The 19,459-nt window shown below is 37.9% G+C and overlaps 1 protein-coding gene across 1 annotated transcript in view; it reads right to left on the bottom strand.

The window, feature by feature from the left end:
• Positions 1–9,456: 9,456 nt before the first annotated feature.
• Positions 9,457–19,459, bottom strand: part of LOC123534533 (required for meiotic nuclear division protein 1 homolog) — a 37,235-nt gene continuing 27,232 nt past the window's right edge. The window contains exon 12 of the mRNA XM_053519741.1: positions 9,457–19,436. Within this exon, the coding sequence (XP_053375716.1) occupies positions 19,263–19,436 (174 nt within the window). The 3' untranslated portion in view covers positions 9,457–19,262. The remainder of the gene's footprint in view (positions 19,437–19,459) is intronic.

Here is a 19,459-nt window from a genome sequence, read left to right as displayed (position 1 = left end):
GCGATTGGGAAGAAATCTGCCTGGGGACAGGGCTTTAAAACGACCAGGATTGAAGGACCAATCAAAACTACAAATTGTATTTGGTAAGAATTAGACAGTATCTTTTGCCTTTTCGCATTGAAACAATGACAATGTTGTAGTTGACTTAATGCGGGAGAAATATGGAGCGGAGGAAGCTCTCGTAAGGTTCCGCCTGGGAGATGTAATGAAGTCATCAAGAAATAATGATGCACTAGAGACAGTATAAAAACTGAAAAAAATGTGAAAATATTCAAAGAAAAATACTCTGTAGATGTAAGTTTAAAAAAAAATGTTTCAGAATTTTTTTGTTGGAGTCATTTTTCAGTGATGTTCATCGAATATTGATTGTTGACGATCAAACAATGTCAAGAGAACATTAAAGATGATGAAGGTTATATTTAGTTATTTTCTATGGAAATTATTTTTTAAAGTAATACACAAATGTAATAAGAGCAGTTCTGACATAAGCTTATTTACTTCTTTTGAAAATTTAAGAAGTGAAGACGAGCTTAACAACTTTTCTGCCACAGCAAACAAAGTTGTACTAGAGGGGAAAACGTCTAAAGGAAAACAAATAAGCTTTCAACTTGCTGTAGAAAATATACTTTGCTTTGAGGAAACTAAAAAATCTCTGGGTGGTAAACGACAGAGAGGAAAAACGGAAATGTTGAAAGACAGTCTTCAACAAGATGAAGAGTTAAGTCCGAATAAAAAGGAAAGAAGACCCACCGCAAGTAAAAATGTTGACACAAATAAAGGAAAAGATGTTGACGAAAAGGAAGGAAAAGAATGAAAATTAAGCCGAGCACGCAGCTAAGGACAAATCCTCTAGTTCGTCAGGCAAGCTATGCCAAGAGAACACATCCACGGAAACTGGAAAACTTACCTGGTCTCCTATGGATCAATTTTGGGATGAAGCTGTTAATGTAAAAACTGACGCAAGTGTAGAAAAGAAGATGGTTACTTGTTACAAACCAGTGAAAACTAAAACACAGCAGCAAACAACTCCTGATAAGATGCACAAGCAAGCTCTGATGTTGGTGGACCCAGTGAAGGCTGTACAACGGAAGAAGCTATGCAATCAAGTGGTGACTGCTGCTAAACCTGCTAAGCACGAACACCAGGTTTTAGAATGTCATTCAATGCCAACTACTTTAACTGAATCGTGTGTGTGTGTGTGGGGGGGGGGGGGGGTCGTGATGCTATGGCTGTGTAAGATGATTGTGATTCACGGAGGTTTTGATGGCTTTTCAAGAGTTGTCACGTACCTGATGTTGCTTAGAATAACAGAGATAAGAGATAACAGGGGTTCCTTTATCACAGGACGGAGTGTTCATAATCAACGCATTGAAAGATTATGGAGGGACTAGTTTCAATCCTGTACAAATGTGTTCTATTGGTTGTTTCACCATTTAGAAAACAGTCGAGAGCGTTTGATTATTCATTAGAAAAAGGAAACGTGATCCACCTTTATCAATTGCAGACTTCATGACTAATAGACATACAGTGCCCGACATAACAAACATTTTAATAAGAATACGCTATCATATGGATCAAATCCGAAGAACTCAAAATCTTCCCGAAGAGGATCATTGCTGGGCTATCACGGTGTGCAACTGGCACTTAATCAAACACCTACTAAACTTTATTTAGACAATGCATGGAATGGCATTGCTCCAGGTTGTAGAGTTCACTTCTGCTCTCGGCCCACATCCTCAGCCATGTCAGTCAATATTTGTGCTAAAACAAACGATATGTGGATTTCCTGCTGTTTTAAACATTTTATCACTTTTACAATTTTTAGAAAATAATCTGTTCCCCTTGATGGGATTTATCCTCGGAAATTTATGATAACCGTTTCCAGGATATACAGTTTGTATTTAATTTATTTCATTCACAATATAGATCCTTAATGAGTAAATTTTATTGCATATCATCGCTAAGTACAACGGTGATGTATATGGTTATATTGAATAAAAGAAATAAGCTAAGTATTTCTGTAAACACATAATCCATCTATTTTCCTTTGTCTACATTAGGGGTTATCTTGGAAATTAGAGCTGTCCGGTCCAGGATAATTCGTTGTGATTTATCGTAAAATGTCTTGAAAGATAGATATTCAACCATTATCTTTAACCAATATTGTTTACAGAATACAGAATGGCTGATCTGCAAGAATTACTTGGAAATCCTGAGGAAGTAGAGTAATTTATTTCTCAGGAAACAGTGTCTCTAGAACAAGAAGAAAGGCCTACATGGCCAAATCAGTCCAGGTCCTACTGAAGGATGTGGAGAACAAGAGTATGCCAGTTTCTATTGTTTTCTTCGGCAATGGAGTCAGAAGCATACGGCTACAAAGCTTAGCTTTACATGTCTCTGTTGCAACAAGAAGTTCTAGCGAAAAGACAATGCCAACTGGCATATCAACAAGAAACACAACTATTATCTTTGGACCAATTTGAGATTAAAGAAGAACACAATATCATGTACATTGATCCAAAGGGAGTTCTGCCTTACAAATCCAACCACCGGAGGAGATTGGCAACAAAGCGCCGGTAAACACCAACAACAGGACAGACTTTAAGTGGCGAACGCAGCTGACTGCCAAGATGAACTTGTACTTACTTGGGGGGGTACAAAATTCAAAAGGCAGTGTAATTGTTTCTACAAAATGACTCTGATTCTGGCAAATGGAGAAACTGTCAATGAAGAAGATAGTCCCACAAATTGACATACTCAAAGATTTTTAACTAGACATCGTTTATCATATAAAGATAGGGTAGAAAATTTCAAAATACTGATGCTTCCAAAGGCATTTGAAGAAAGAGCCACAGAATGTGTAGCTCTTGTCAGTGAGGGAAACTATAAACATAACATTGAAGTGCTTAGGTTGAAAAGAGGTGTTCTAATTACAGCAAGACAAAAAGAAGCCCAGAAAAAGACAAAAACACTGTTTAAACTCACTGTACAGGATAACTGTCCATGGGAATTTTGCAAAGGTTTTTGTCTTAAAAAGATTGCTGGCAATTGTAAAGTGAGAAAACTTCGCAATGGTAAAGATTGCAATTTACTTCACAATGTTGTACTTGCTGTACAGTTCAATCCCTGAAAATGAATAATGCCAATGCTGCAAAGAATTAATAGTTGAGAAGTGAAATGCATCTAATTCTTGTACAAGGGGTGTCAGAGTCAATCAGTAGGGGACTTAAAAGGGCGCAGATGAAATACATTATCAAAATTTAAGTGTCGTACGATTTTCTAACTTGCAAACTATTAGCATCTTCCGAATAAGAACGCGTTACGGCAAATGCTTCATGAAGATACATCTAAGGAATATATGGACCGTGATATCTTCCTAGAAACAGATAAAGTGACAGATGTTCTCGCCGGCTACTTTAATGGTGGCTACGTGCGCTTCTATAATCTTAGATATACTTAGGTACTCTCTAATTGGCAGAATGTCCATGTAAAACCGTTAGTGAAAGTATCAAAAGATCTTTCATTTTTTTATGTGAAGGCAAGAATTTACCAATTATAACAAATTAAAAATTGAGCTAAACATGAGCTGTCACTAATGGTGACAAATGCCCACGCAGCGCCTTGACCTTTGACCTGGTGACCTTGACCTCTGACTTGGTGACCCCAAAGTCAGTAGGGGTCGTGTACTCAATAAGTACTATCAGCATGTGAAGTTTGAAGGTCCTGGGTGTAGTAAAGTGCCGAGTTGGCGAGTAAAGTGCCTTCATGCAAAAAGTTAACGTTGCGACGAGCTAACGAACGGACGGACAGTTGAAAACTAATATGCCCCCCTTCGGGGGCATAAAAATTAAAACTAGCTACAGACAAGGTGCTACTTGCAGAAGAGGCTATGAAAGCCGGTCACTTAAAAGACCTGTACCTAGAAAAGCTGCTTTTACCGCAACAGCTTCTACGGTGTACTACAATTCAGTCCATGAAAAAAATATTCCTCTCTAGATTTAGAATAATGCTTGAACAAGATCCAGATATTCAGACTCTTGCCCCACTTCCATCGTATCTTCTTCTAAGAACAGTTTAAATCCTTTCGGTGAACCAAAGACCTACCCCAGGGATCCCTTTTAGGTGACTAATAATTTATCTGATGTTGGAATAGGCACGACATGCACAGCCTTACCAAATTTTCAACGGCTGTAATTCCAAAAAGTTACTTCAGTCGAATGTACGCCTGCAGTATGTACTATACCTACATTTGATGTACTTTCTGCAGCAATGCGACAGGAGTTGGCGATATAATGCAACAACTTGAAACTGTAAGCTCAATTACCTTCGGATGTGATGTTTACGTCAGCACAGGACTTAAACTCAGGACCTCATACTGTATGTCAGAAGAACAGCCTGCACCACCTGCGCCCGTCCTTTCTCTGCTCTGCTGGAAACATACACCCCAATACAGTAATGACACCGACCTTGCCAGTGCTACCCTTGCTCGAAGATATGCGTCCCCAAAAACAGAATTATAGGCTAGCAAAAGTAAACAAGAGGATCACCTGATTTCCTCACCTGAGTAATATGAGCCACATGTTTAAAATAGCAAACTTATGCTAAAAGATTAGAAAGAAGGTCAGTAGGTCACATTCATGGTCACTGAAGGTCAGTTTAAAGATCGGTGTGCAAAACTGTACATGTCATCCAAATTTCAAGAAAGTAGGTCAGTAGGTCAAAATCAAAATCAGGTGACCCCTAATCGCTTGGGGTCATCTGGTTATTATAATCAAACAGTCTAGGAACTATGGTCTGATCATTTTTGAAGTATTTATTCCTATATAACTCGTATATGTAACAAGTGACTCCCAGGGCAGGACCTCTTTTCACCAAAGGGGCATAATTTGAAAAATCTTGTTAGAGATCCACTAGGCAATGCTACATACCAAATATCAAAGGCCTAGGACTTGAACTTTCAGACAAGAAGATTTTTTCCCCTATATAAGTCTATGTTAAACTCTTTTCACCCCAGCGGAAAATTTTGAAACATTTTGGTAGAAGACCACAAGGCAATGCAACATACCAAATATAAAAAGCCTAGGCCTTGCAGTTTCAGGCAAGAAAATTTTTAAAGTTTTTTTTCCTATGTAAGTCTCTGTAAAACTTGAGACCCCCGGAGTAGGGCCTCTTTTCGCCCCAGGGTAACAATTTGAACAATTCTGGTAGAGGACTACAAGGCAATGCTACATACAAAATAGCAAAAGCTCAGGTCTTGTGGTTTTAGTCAAGAAGATTTTTAAAGTTTTCTTTTTATATAAGCCTATGTAAAACGTGTGATCCCCAGGGCCTCTTTTCACCCCGGGGCAACAACTTGAACAATCTTCATAGAGAACCATTAGATGATGTCATATGCCAAATATCAAGGCTCTACACCTTGCGGTTTTGGATAAGAAGATTTTTAAAGTTTTTCCTTTCGATTGCCATGGCAACCGAGTTCTGCATAGAATTTAATTCTTTGAACAATTTTGAATGGGGCCACCCTCAAGGATCATTCCTGTGAAGTTTGGTGTAATTCTGTTCAATGGTTTATAAGAAGAAGATTTTTTTTAAAATGTTGACCGACGATGACAGACAATGGACACTGAGCAGTCATATTCACAAAGCTTACCATGAACCTTTGGCTCAAGTGTGAGCTAAAAAACATTCCTATCAGCCCTAAAAAAAGAAAGAAAATTTCAATCACTGGTATGAGTACATTATGCATGACCCAAGGACACACTTAAGAGGAGCTTCATCTGCTTAAATGACACTCGAAATTCTCATAAAATTAGAAGTTTTGCAGTTAGGAGTAAGCACGGGAGATGTTGATTACTCTTATAACAAGAGCTGTCCATAAACTTTAACCAGAAGAGTTGAGTTCACAAGGGACATAATTAGGCCAAAATGTACATCAGAGTTATAGGACTTGATGCTAAAATCTAGTTTTATAATCCTGAAGATACAGTAAAGTTTAAATTCAATAACTTTTTTGTTGTTGGATTTAACGTTACACCGACACATGATTGGTCATATGGCGACTTTACAGCTTTAATGGTGGAGGAAGACCCCAGGTGCCCCTCCGTGCATTATTTCATCACGAGCGGGCACCTGGGCAGAACAACCAACCTTCTAAATTCGATATCTGCATTTGGTTTGGAGTAACTTGCATGCAAAACTTTAACCAGGAAGTCCAAAAGGAGGCATAATTTGCTTAAAACACATGTCAGAGTTATGGGACTTGACTCAGCGAGGTTGGTAATTGACCTAGAAAAGAAAAAACTAGGTTACAGAGCTATATGCCTTTAAGTAAAAGCTGTATGTACTTGCATGCAAAACTTTAACCAGGATTGTTTTAAAAGGGGGCATAATTTGGCCAAAATGCATGTCAGAGTTATGGCTCTTGATGCTATCACCTGGTTTTATGACCCCAAAGACACATGTAAAGTTTCAACTCAATATCTGCATTGGTTTTGGAGATAGTAATATGCATGTAAAACTTTGACCAGGATTTTCTAAGTCTGAGTAATTGACCCAGTGAGGTTGGTTATTGACCTAGAAAAAGAAAAAATAAGTTTCAAAGCTATACGTCTTTAAATGACAGCAATATGTACTTGCATGCAAGACTTTAACCAAGGTGTGAGGCAGACGCTGACACCAGGGTGAGTAGAATAGCTAGACTATTATTTAAATAGTTTAAAGCTAAAAACTCAACTAAAGTTGTCACAGGAGTGACGAATTATACCCCCACATTATGGCCTTGTCAAAGAACTAAGCCAATGTCAAGCCAAACTTGCTTGACCTTTGACCTACTGACCTCAAAATCAATACAAGCCATCTGCTAGTCATGATCAACTTCCCTATGAAGTTTCATGATCCTCAGCCTAAGCGTTCTCAAGTAATTCTCCGGAAAAGGTTTCAATGTTCAGAGTCACTATGACCTTTGACCTTTGGAACTCGTAATTAATAGGAGTCATCTGCTGGTCATGACCAACCTCCCTAATAAGTTCTGTTATCCTATTCCAAAGTGTTCTGAAATTATTGTCTGAAAACCACTTTAAATGTTCCAGGTCACTGTGACTTTGACCTGTGACCCATTAACCGCAAAATCATAAGGGGTCATCTACTGGTCATAACAAACCTCCCTATCAATTTTCATGATCCTAGGCTCAAGCGTTCTCAAGTTATCATCCGGAAACCGTTTAACTATTTTGTGTAATTGTGACCTTGACCTTTGACCTACTAGCCTCAAAGTCGTACTTGACCTGTATTTTATCATGTTACACCTTTGTAGAAAAAAATTATGATCCTAGACCAAAGTGTTCTCAAGTTACCATCCGGAAACCATTAACCGTTCCGAGTCACTGTGACTTTGACCTTTGACCTACTGACCTCAAAGTCCAGGTTGACCTGCATTTCTTGATGATACAACTTTGTACAATAAATTATGATCCTTAACCCAAGCGTTCTCAAGTTATCATTCGGAAACCATTTAACTGTTCTGAGTCACTGTGACCTTGACCTTTGACCTACTGACCTCAAAGTAGAACTTGGCCTGCATTTAATGATACACCTGTGTACCAAAATATATGATCCTAGGTCTAAGCTTTCTCAAGTTATCATCCGAAACCGTTAAACTGTTCAGGGTCACTGTTACCTTGACCTTTGACCTACGGACCTCAAAGTCAAACTTGACCTGCATTTTATGACGAGAGATCTGTGTACAAAAAATAATGATCCTAGACCAAAGCGTTCTCATATAATCATCCAGAAACCATTTAACTGTTCCAAGTCATTGTGACCTTCAGTTTTGACCTACAGACCTCAAAGTCGAGCTTGACCTGCATTTTATGATGATACACCGGTGTACCAAAATACATGATCCTAGGTTCAAGCGTTCTCAAGTTATCATCCGAAAACCATTTAACTGTTCAGGGTCACTGTGACCTTGACCTTTGACCTACTGACCCCAAAGTCGAACTTGACCTGTATTTTCTGATGTTACACCTGTGTACCAAACATTATTTAAACAAGAGCTCGTCGAACACGAAATGCCCCCCCCCCCCCCCCCCTTGATGCATTTAGTAATTGCACAAGGAACAGAAATTACATGCTCACTGTAAACAAAAGTTCTACCATTCTGGTTTAATCTGACCTTGACCTTTAACCTATTAACCTAACAGATTACAGATTGATCTTGGCGCCATCCACTGAGCCATTTTTGAATGTTCCAAATTTCAAGACTAGCTCAAGGTCAAAATCAAGGTCAAATTTCATTTCGGTACAAAACAATGTGTATGTGGTCCAAATTTGAAAGCGGTGGCTTGAGAAATGTGAAAGCAGGTCACTAGATCAATTTCAAGGTAAAGTTCATTTAGGTAAACAGAACTATGCATGTGCTTCAAATTTGGAGGCTGTAGCTTGAGAAATGTGAAAGTAGGTAATAGATAAAAATCATGTAAAATTTCAATTCAGAACACAAAAATATGCAACAGTTCAAATTTGAAGCCTGTACCTTCAAAAATGTGAAAGTAGGTCACTAGGTCAATCTTAAGATCAAAGTTCATTTCGGTACACAAAAACTATGCATGTGGTTCAAATTTGAAGGCTGTAGCTTGAGAATTGTGAAAGTAGGTCACTAGGTCAATCTCAAGATCAAAGTTCATTTCAGTACACAAAAGTACGCTTGTGGTTCTAATTTGAAGGCTGTAGCTTGAGAAATGTGAAACTAGGTCACTAGGTCAAAATCAAGGCCCAAATTTTATTTTGGAACAAAAAAAAATTATGCATGGTCCAAATTTGAAACCTGTATCTTCAAAAATGTGAAAGTAGGTCACTAGGTCAATAACAAGGTCAAAGTTTTTTTTCAGTACTAAAACCTATGCATTTTGGTCCAAATTTTGAAGGCTGTAGGTACAAAAATGTGAAAGTAGGTCACTAGGTCAAGATCAAGGTCAACTATGTAAAGGTTCATCTTGCACTCAAACTATACATGTGCCCAAATTTTGAATGATGTAAGTTATGGACATAAGGATTCTAAGTTTTTCCCTTATATAGTCTATTGAACCATTTGACCTCTGAGGCAGGGCCATATTTGACCCGAGAGGGATAACTTGAACAAACTTGGTAGAGAAACTCAAATGTGCTACATTACAAAATACCAAAGCCATAGACTTTGCGGTTTGGACAAGAAGATTTTCAAAGTTTTTCCCTATATAAGTATATGTAAACCATGTGACCCCAGGGCGGAGCCATATTTGACCATAGGGGAAAAATTTTGAACAATTTAGTAGAGGATCACTAGATGAGTATATACAAAATATCAAAGCCCTAGGGCCCTGTGATTTTGGACAAGAGGTTGTTCAAAGTTTTTTCCTATTAAGTTTAATTAACCATGTGACCCTAGGGGGGGGCCATATTTGACCCCAGGGAAAAAATCTGAACAATCTTGGTAGAGGACACTAGATTTTGCTACATACCAAATATCAAAGCCCTAGGCCCTATGGTTTTGGACAAGAAGATCAGAAACCATTTAACTGTTCCTGGCCAATGTGACCTTGACCTTTGACCTGATGACCTCAAAATCAATAGGGGTCATCTGCTGGTCATGGCCAACCTAACTATCAATTTTCCTGATACTATGCTCAAGCGTTCTTGAGTTATTTCCTGGAAACCATTTTACTGTTCCTGGTCACTGTGACCTTGACCTTTGACATACTGACCTCAAAATCAATAGGGGTCACTTGCTGGTCATTACCAACCTCCCTATCAACTTTCGTGACCCTAGGCCAAAGCGTTCTTGAGTTATTATCCGGAAACTGTTTTACTGTTCAGGGTCACTGTGACCTTGACCTTTAACATACTGACCTCAAAATCAATAGGTGTCATCTGCTGGTCATTTCCAGCCTCCCTATCAACTTTCATGATCCTAGGCCCAAGTGTTCTTGAGTTATCATCCGGAAACCGTTTTACTGTTCCGGGTCACTGTGACCTTGACCTTTAACATACTGACCTCAAAATCAATAGGGGTCATCTGCTGGTCATTACCAACCTCCCTATCAACTTTCATGATCCTAGGCCCAAGTGTTCTTGAGTTATCATCCGGAAACCGTTTTACTATTCAGGGTCACTGTGTCCTTGACCTTTGACATACAGACCTCAAAATCAATAGGGGTCATCTACTAGTGATGACCAACCTCCCTATCAACTTTCATGATCCTAGGCCCAAGCGTTCTTGAGTTATCATCCGGAAACAGATAGGTCTACATTCCAACCGACCGACCGACCGACCGACCTACCGACCGACATCTGCAAAACAATAAACCCCTCCATTTTCAAAGGGGGGCATAATCAGTCAAGCCTTTCAAGAGTTTTCATCTGGAAACCATAAAACCAACTGACCGTCAGACCGACCGACTGACCGGCAAGCTCACTCCTATATACCCCACAAACTTCATTTTGTAAGGGTATAAAAAAGAAACAGAGTTATATTCCAATGGTGACTTATACACCTGAGAAATGTCTATCACACCAAAACCAGCAGAACTAATTCAATGGACAAGGAATATACAAACTCCACCTTGACAACGCCTTGGGGTGTAGATTTAATAATTCCCCCTTTTAAGAAGCAGTTTTTGCCACATGCAGTGGAAGCAACAAAACACACCGCAAACCTCCGTATCCATGTGGAAAGTGAAATAGAAAGGATTCAAAACTTTCGTCTTGTTCAAGGCACAATGCCATTTACTATGTCATCACAGGCAACAAAACAAGAGCACCGCCTTGCGGGTGCTGACGCTCATCTGATTTTTTTTGTATAATAGAAATATTGTCCTACCCATGATTTTCTAAGTCTAAAAAGGGCCATCATTCTTGCAAAAAGCAGGATAGAGTTATGTTTCTTGATGTACAGTGTCCAATTATGATGGTGAAAAACTGTTGCAAGTTTTAAAGCAATAGCTTTGATTGTTTATGAGAAAAGTTGACTTACACTCAATAACATAATACTCAACCAAGAAAATGATTTTCTAAGTCCAAAAGGGGCAATAATTATTGCAAAAGGCAGGATGGAGTTATGTTGCTTGCTGTACAGGGTCAGCTTATGATGGTGAACAAGTGTTGCAAGTTTCAAAGCAATAGCTTTGATAGTTTAAGAGAAAAGGTTGACCTAAACATAAAACTTAACCAAGAAATCTGATATTTTCTAAGTCCAAAAGGGGCCATAAATCTTGCAAAAAGCAGGATGGAGTTATGTTTCTTGCTGTACAGGGTCAGCTTATGATGGTGAACAAGAGTTGCAAGTTTTAAAGCAATAGCTTTGATAGTTTAGGATAAAAGCTGACCTAAACATAAAACTTAACCAAGAAAACTGATTTTCTAAGTCCAAAAGGGGCAATAATTCTTGCAAAAAGCAAGATGGAGTTATGCTTCTTGATGTACAGGGTCTGCTTATGATGGTGAACAAGTATTCTAAGTTTCAAAGCAATAGCTTTGATAGTTTAGGAGAAAAGTTGACCTAAACATAAAACTTAACCAAGAAATCTGATATTTTCTAAGTACAAAAGGGGCCATAAATCTTGCAAAAAGCAAGATGGAGTTATGTTTCTTGCTATACAGGGTCAGCATATGATGGTGAACAAGTATTCCAAGTTTCAAAGCAATAGATTTGATAGTTTAGGAGAAAAGCTGACCTAAACATAAAACTTAACCAGGCAACGCCGACGCAGACGCCGACGCCGACGCCAACAACCGCTCAAGTGATGACAATAACTCATCATTTTTTTTCAAAAAATCAGATGAGCTAAAAATGGAAAATTTGTGTTAGTCACACAAACCTTTTGCCACCCTTAGTGCCAAATAGGTGAGAGCAAAGAAATGTGCACATTTCTGAAAATATTTGTAAATGTTGAGAGACTGATGTGAAGCAGTTTCAGGGTTTAAATGAGAAAGTATTTTGCTTTGTTCTTATGCGTTCTTATGTATTCGTATTCAGGACTGCAAATATAATATGTTAAAACAGTGATACTTGACTATTACAGATTTTTTTAAACCGTCATAAAAATAACGGCACTAAAATAATTATTTCTTCAAGTGTTAAAACAGATATCTTGGCCACTGCTGAAATTAAGGAAAACAAAGGTATTAATTCTAACAGGGCTATCACCATTCTTTCAACTTCAACCATATCCATTTCTAAACCCGTTCAAGATGGCGGATCGAGCGTTAAAAGTAAAACAATATTATTGTTTGATCAGTCATTTGTGAATCATATGGAGACCTAATGAATTTTTATCTGCAATTAAAACTCCAGAGATGCTCTAGTGCAGAACACTTGTTTCAGTGGCAGGAAAGTGGATAAATAAAGACATAATTTAGTTCGTGTCAAGGACTAGTTGATTTTAATCGCAGGCACTTAAATGGCTTTTCTTTGCTGTAGAATAAATCAAATCTGTCAGTTCTGCCATTATGGACTTGATGGATACTCTGTTTTTTATTCAGGCAGTAGCATCTGTATTCGTGTTGCCTATTTTTATTGGTTGGGAAACAGTTCAATTCCATAAGTAGTAGTCATTCTCTGGTTTAATAACAGGGTTTATGAAACAAATGGTATTTTTTTCGCAAAAATTAACTGTTGTTCCACAAATGTGTTTGTCTTGAGGTGCCAAAAAGCTTCTGGTCAGATGAGGCACTGACAAAGATCTTAGCTAGTGATAGTGTTCATTTGTCAGAGAGGAGTCAACAGAAACTATACAACAATACCCGAGCAGCGGTTACTGGCAGAACTGAATGCAGGCAGACTCGTATCATTATAAGATCCACACAGAGTAATGTGGATGAGCCAGTGGATGAAAATCCGGGTGACATTTCCACAGTGGATGAGCTATCGGACACTTCCAACAATGATTGAGATACTTCAGTTGAAGAGGAAGGGCTGTCATTTCGGGCTGCAATACAAGGCTATATAAATGACATTGTGGTGGGCGGTAATAGACCTCTGTTGGTTGAACCAATCTCAACCACTATTGTGTCTCAAATTGATGTTAAAATTCAGAAGAAAATTTGGATCAATTGATATACTGATTTGTGTGTTCTTCTGCCTATACAAGAATCAAATATTGCTAATCATAACAAATTTATGTTACAGGTTGACAATGATAACAACTCTAGTTTTGTGCCCCAACAAAGGGCTAGAAAGATTCTATCAATTGAGCTTGATGCTGTGTATGTGCTGAAATTTCAAAAAAAATGCCAGCGCTTCTGAAGTACATGTATATGAAAAATCGTGAGGAAACTACCGCAAATGCAGCTTTAAAGCTGCCAATACCTGCACATGTCTGTGGATACTGCAGGGGTCAGTACCAAGTCCAGTCTTGTTCATACAGCAGCAAGGAACAAACTGCAGCAGAAGTATCGCAGGTTTACATAAAACCACACCCATTCCAGTCCCATGCAGGCGAAAACAGTTGGACTGTTTGGCACTGGAAACTAGGTTACAAGAAGATAAATAATATGAACTGTCACTTTTGCTTAAATATTCAAAGCGTAGAAAAATCTTTAGTGGAACTGCACTCGCTACTAGGTTTACTGAATTTTTGTTGCAATATTGTACTGCCGGGTCGGTGTTTCATGCACAGATTGACTGATCACACTACACAAGTGAAAAAACCTCACCATTGCATTTCTCTTACTGTTGAGAGTCGTTGTGACATTCAGGCTTGAAAACTTTCACATTTCAACGAAAAAAAACTTCTGTTAGATTACATACTGATGACTGATAAGGCTTTGCATGTGTTTACAGATGCTGCAGGATTGTTAGGTCATTTGTCTGTTTTTGAGTCCCACTATTCTGTTTTTTTTTTAAGTTGGCACTCTCATCTTAACGCAACACGCAACTTTACTGGTATTCAGCATCATTTCTAAAGCAAGGGAGTAACAATATTCATCTCTTCGGTACAGTTATTTGGACTCAATGTAACCTAAAACTAAAAAGCTATTTGTTTTCATTGTAGAAATTACTTCAAAAACAAAGAAAGATCAGTGGCATGTGATTCATGGCAAGTTTTCTGCTTGTTCCAGGACTAGAAGAACAGTTGATGAATTGGAGAAGAAAATTACAAATTTGATAACTAAGCATAGGAACCTGTATGCAGATTACAGGCCGTCACTCTCCCAGACAGGATTGTTGTTTAATTTACATTGTTATTTACATCATAAGTGTAATGAACTAATTTATATTCATTTTTGCTGAAGGCATCATTTACTGAAATTTTGCTTATGCTGACAAAAAGGCTTTAATTTCATTTTAATCTCTCAAACACAAAAAAATAAAATTATTTCCTATAATTATTTCGCTTTCTTATCATAAACATGCATAATTAGTGGATCATTTTCAATGACTTTCATTATATTAGCTGGAAAAATTATGAAAATGACAAGGTCTAGAGTTCAGATTTATGGCAGGGTAGGGGCTGACTTTATCTTTAAGCAAGAAAATGGCAGATTTTAAGACAAAACTTAAGTTAAAAATGGTTGGGAACAACACTAATTTTTTTCATCTTAACTTCAAGAAAATTTTAAAAAACTTAAGAAAAATCTTGAACTTAGGTCATTTTTGACGTGAGATCAGTTGTGAATATGGGCACAGATGCTTTGTGAGCCAAAAACAAAACAACAAGAGGACCATGATGGTCCTGAATCGCTCACCTCTTCCCACATGACCCAGTTTTGAGTATGACGTCGATTTTTCTATTATTTGACATACTGACCTAGTTTTTGAGCTCATGTGACCCAGTTTTGAACTTGACCTAGATATTATCAAGATAAAATTCTGACCAATTTTCATGAAGATCCATTGAAAAATATGGTCTCTAGAGAGGTCACAAGGTTTTTCTATTATTTGACCTATTGACCTAGTTTTCGAAGGTACGTGACCCTGTTTTGAACTTTACCTAGATATCATCAAGGTGAACATTCTCACTAATTTTCATGAAGATCTCATGAAAATAGGCCTCTAGAGAGGTCTCAAGGTTTTTCTATTTTTATACCTACTGGTCTAGTTTTTGACTGCACGTGACCCAGTTTTGAAACTGACCTAGATATCATCAAGGTGAACATTCAGATCAATTTTCATGAAGACCCATTGAAAAATATGGCCTCTAGAGAGGTCAAAAGATTTTAATAATTTTAGACCTACTGACCTAGTTTTTGACCACAGTTGACCCAGTTTCAAACTTGACCTAGATATCATCAAGATGAACATTCAGACCAACTTTCATACAGATCCCATGAAAAGTATGGCCTCAAGAGAGGTCACAAGGTTTTTTTATTATTTGACCTACTGACCTAGTTTTTTAAGGCACATGACCCAGTTTCAAACTTGTCCTAGATATCATCAAGGTGAACATTCAGATCAATTTTCATGAAGACCCATTGAAAAATATGGCCTCTAGAGCGGTCACAAGGTTTTTCTATTTTTAGACCTACTGACCTAGTTTTTGACCGCACATGACCCTGTTTCGAACTTGACCAAGATATCATCAAGATGAACATTCAGACCAATTTTCATACAGATCTCATGAAAAATATGGCCTTTAGAGAGGTCACAAGATTTTTCTATTATTTGACATACTGACCTAGTTTTTGAAGGCACGTGACCCACTCGGAACTTGACCTAGATATCATCAAGATGAACATTCAGACCAACTTTCATACAGATCCCATAAAAAATATGGCCTCTAGAGAGGTCACAAGGTTTTTCTATTATTTGACCTACTGACCTAGTTTTTGATGGCACGTGACCCACTTTCGAACTTTACCTAGATATCATCAATGTGAACAATCTGATCAATTTTTATGAAGACTTCATGAAATATATGGCCTCTAGAGAGGTCATAAGGTTTTTCTATTTTTAGACCTACTGACCTAGTTTTTGACCACACGTGACCCAGTTTTTAACTTTACCTAGATATCATCAAGATGAACATTCAGACCAACTTTCATACAGATCCCATGAAAAATATGGCCTCTAGAGAGGTCACAAGGTTTTTCTATTATTTGACCTATTGACCTAGTTTTTGATGGCAAGTGACCCAGTTTCGAACTTGACCTAGATATCGTCAAGGTGAACATTCTGACCAATTTTCATGAAGATCTTGTGAAATATATGACCTCTAGAGAGGTCACAAGGTTTTTCTATTTTTAGACCTACTGACCTAGTTTTTGATGGCACGTGACCCAGTTTCAAACTTGACCTAGATTTCATCACGGTGAACATTCTGACCAATTTTCATGAAGATCTTGTGAAATATATGACCTCTAGAGAGGTCACAAGGTTTTTCTATCTTTAGACCTACTGACCTAGTTTTTGAAGGCACGTGACCCAGTTTCGAACTTGACCTAGATTTCATCAAGTTGAACATTCTGACCAATTTTCATGAAGATCTTGTGAAATATATGACCTCTAGAGAGGTCTCAAGGTTTTTCTATTTTTAGACCTACTGACCTTGTTTTTGACGGCACGTGACCCAGTTTCGAACTTGACCTAGATATCATCAAGATGAACATTCTGACCAATTTTCATAAAGATCCCATGAAAAATGTGACCTCTAGAGTGGTCACAAGCAAAAGTTTACGGACGCACGCATGCACGCACGGACGACGGACACCGCGCGATCACAAAAGCTCACCTTGTCACTTTGTGACAGGTGAGCTAAAAAAAGAGACATGAGCTGTTTGAGGACAGCAATGCTTGACTATTCAACAGACTTGTCACTTGAATGAATACATGAATGAAGTGGGAAAAGGGGAAGAATTTTTAAAAATGCAAAACAGTTATGGAATCTGTATAATGCATGTCAGTTCATCACAGTGAACAGGTGTATTAAGTTTCAATCCATTCGCTTAAGTGGGTGTTGAGACAAACGCTTACATACAAAAACTTAACCAAAAACTGCTTAGTGAAAAAAGGGGCATAATTCTGTTAACAAGCAAATAGGGTTAAGGAACCTTTGCATTGCAAGTAAGTTCATCACAGTGAATAACTGTATGAAATTTTAATCCATTCCCACAAGTGGTTACTGAGATACCAGCTTATATATAAAACCTTAACCAAGTTGGGACGCCAATACAGACCCACTGGCAAGTCAAATAGCTCTACCTATTCTTTGAATAGTCTACCTAAAACAAGAACATTATACGAAAAACAGCAAGATTCCATGACCAGATTGAATACAAGAAGTCCTACATCCTTTAAACTAATATGTGAATCTTGTGCAAGAATATCACCAATCTAACATTTTAAGCATTTTAGAGTTCTAAGTGGAACTATTTGCTAATCTAATAAATTTGTGATTATATATCTGCAGCATGCCCTAAAACACAATCACTCACATTTCACAAATTCTTAACACCATTAACCTTTACAATGCTAAATTTCTACAATTAATAGTAGCATTAACTGTTAAAAGGGGAGCTTATCAAAAAGATACTAGCTGAATGGCGAACAGTGCAGATCATGATCAGACTGCAAACATTTTACAGTACCCAGTACCTATGATTTAAACAAGAGGGTCATGATGACCCTAAATCGCTCACCTAAGTAATACGAGCCACATGTTTCTAATGGCAAACTGATGCTAAATATAAGAAAGTAGGTCAGTATGCCACATTCATGGTAACTGAAAGTCAGTTTTAAGATCGTGATGTAAAACTGTACATGTCATCCAAATTTCAAGGCTGTATCTCAAAAAAAACAAAAAAGCAGGTCAATGTCACAGTAAGGTGACACATAATCACTTGGGTTCATCAGGCAAATTTAATAAAACAGTGTAGGAAATATGATCTGATAATTTTTGAAGTATTTTTCATATATATAACTCATAAAACAAGTGACCACCAGGACAGGGCCTCTTTTCACCCCTGGGGCATAATTTGAACAATCCTGTTTGAGGTCTACTAGGCAATGAAACATACCAAATATCAAAGGCCTAGGCCTTGAACTTTCAGACAAGAAGATTTTTTTTTCTCTCTATATAAGTCTATGTTAAACTTGGGACCCCCGGGGCAGTGCCTCTTTTTACCCCAGGGTAATAATTTGAATATTTTTTGTACAGGACTACAAGGCAATGCAACACACTTAATATCAAAAGCCTAGGCCTTGCAGTTTCAGACAAGAAGATTAATTCTTTAAAGTTTTCTCCTATATATGGGACCCCCCATGTGGGACCTCTTTTCACCTCATGGGCACAATTTGAACAATCTTCATAGCGGACCAAAAGGCAATGCTACATACAAAATATCAAAGGCATAGGTCTTGCAGTTTCAGCCAAGAAGATTTTTAAAGATTTTTCCTATACAAGTCTATGTAAAACTTGAGGCTCCCCTGGGCGGGGCCTCTTTTCACCCAAGGGTAATTATTTGAACAACATTGGGAGAGGACCACAAGGCAATGCTACATACCAAATATCAAAGGTTCAAGGCCTTGTGGTTTTAGACAAGAAGAGTTTTGAAGTTTTTTCCTACATAAGTCTATGTAAAACTTGAGACCCCCGGGGTGGGGCCTCTTTTTCTTTCCAGGAGCACAATTTGAACAATCTTGATAGAGGACCATAAGATGATGTCACATGCCAAATATCATGGCTCTACATCTTGCGGTTTTGGACAAGAAGATTCTTAAAGTTTTTCCTTTCGGTTGCCATGGCAACCACAGTTCTGCACGGAATTAAATTCTTTGAACAATTTTGAAAGGGCACCACCCAAGGATCATTCCTGTCAGGCTTGGTGTAATTCTGCCCAGTGGTTTTCAAGAAGTGCTATTTTTAGAAAATGTTGACAGACACACGACACACCACAGACGACGGACATTAAGCGGTCACAAAAGCTCACCATCAGCCTTTGGCTCTGGTGAGCTAAAAAACACCTGTTAACTGGGAGTTCTTGTTCTTATTTGCAACTTGTTTCCAATTTTAGTATTAACAATATATTTTAACCTGTGAATAAAGACTATCTGCACAACAGACCATAACATGCAAACGAGAAAAGAAAAGCAATGCTAATACAAACATGGAAAGGAGAACATTGGTTCAGAAAAGTGACAGTTAACATTTACCATTAACACTTTTGCTGGCCTGAAACAATGCCCATCGTTGACTGTTTATGTATCACTTTATCACTGGCCATACCTTGAACCAATCAAACCTTATATACATGTATCAATTCACAATTTCTTAAGTGACTGGCTATAGGTATCATTTGACCTTTTGTTGTTCCAATGTCATGGATGTCCTGTGCTGATCATAATTCAATGTTTTCTGGTCACTGGAGGTATGTACTGTCTGTGGTGACAAGTTCTGGTCAAGATCAGGTTTCTCTGTATTTGTTATGCCGTATTTCTCTACATAATGGACACATTCAAACACAACCTGAAATAGGCATTGGTTACTGT

This window comes from Mercenaria mercenaria, chromosome 12, assembly GCF_021730395.1.
Source record: "Mercenaria mercenaria strain notata chromosome 12, MADL_Memer_1, whole genome shotgun sequence".
Taxonomy (NCBI): Eukaryota; Metazoa; Mollusca; class Bivalvia; order Venerida; family Veneridae; genus Mercenaria; species Mercenaria mercenaria.
Note: the sequence above shows the minus strand (reverse complement) of the source record. Positions and strands in the feature narration are given on the sequence as shown.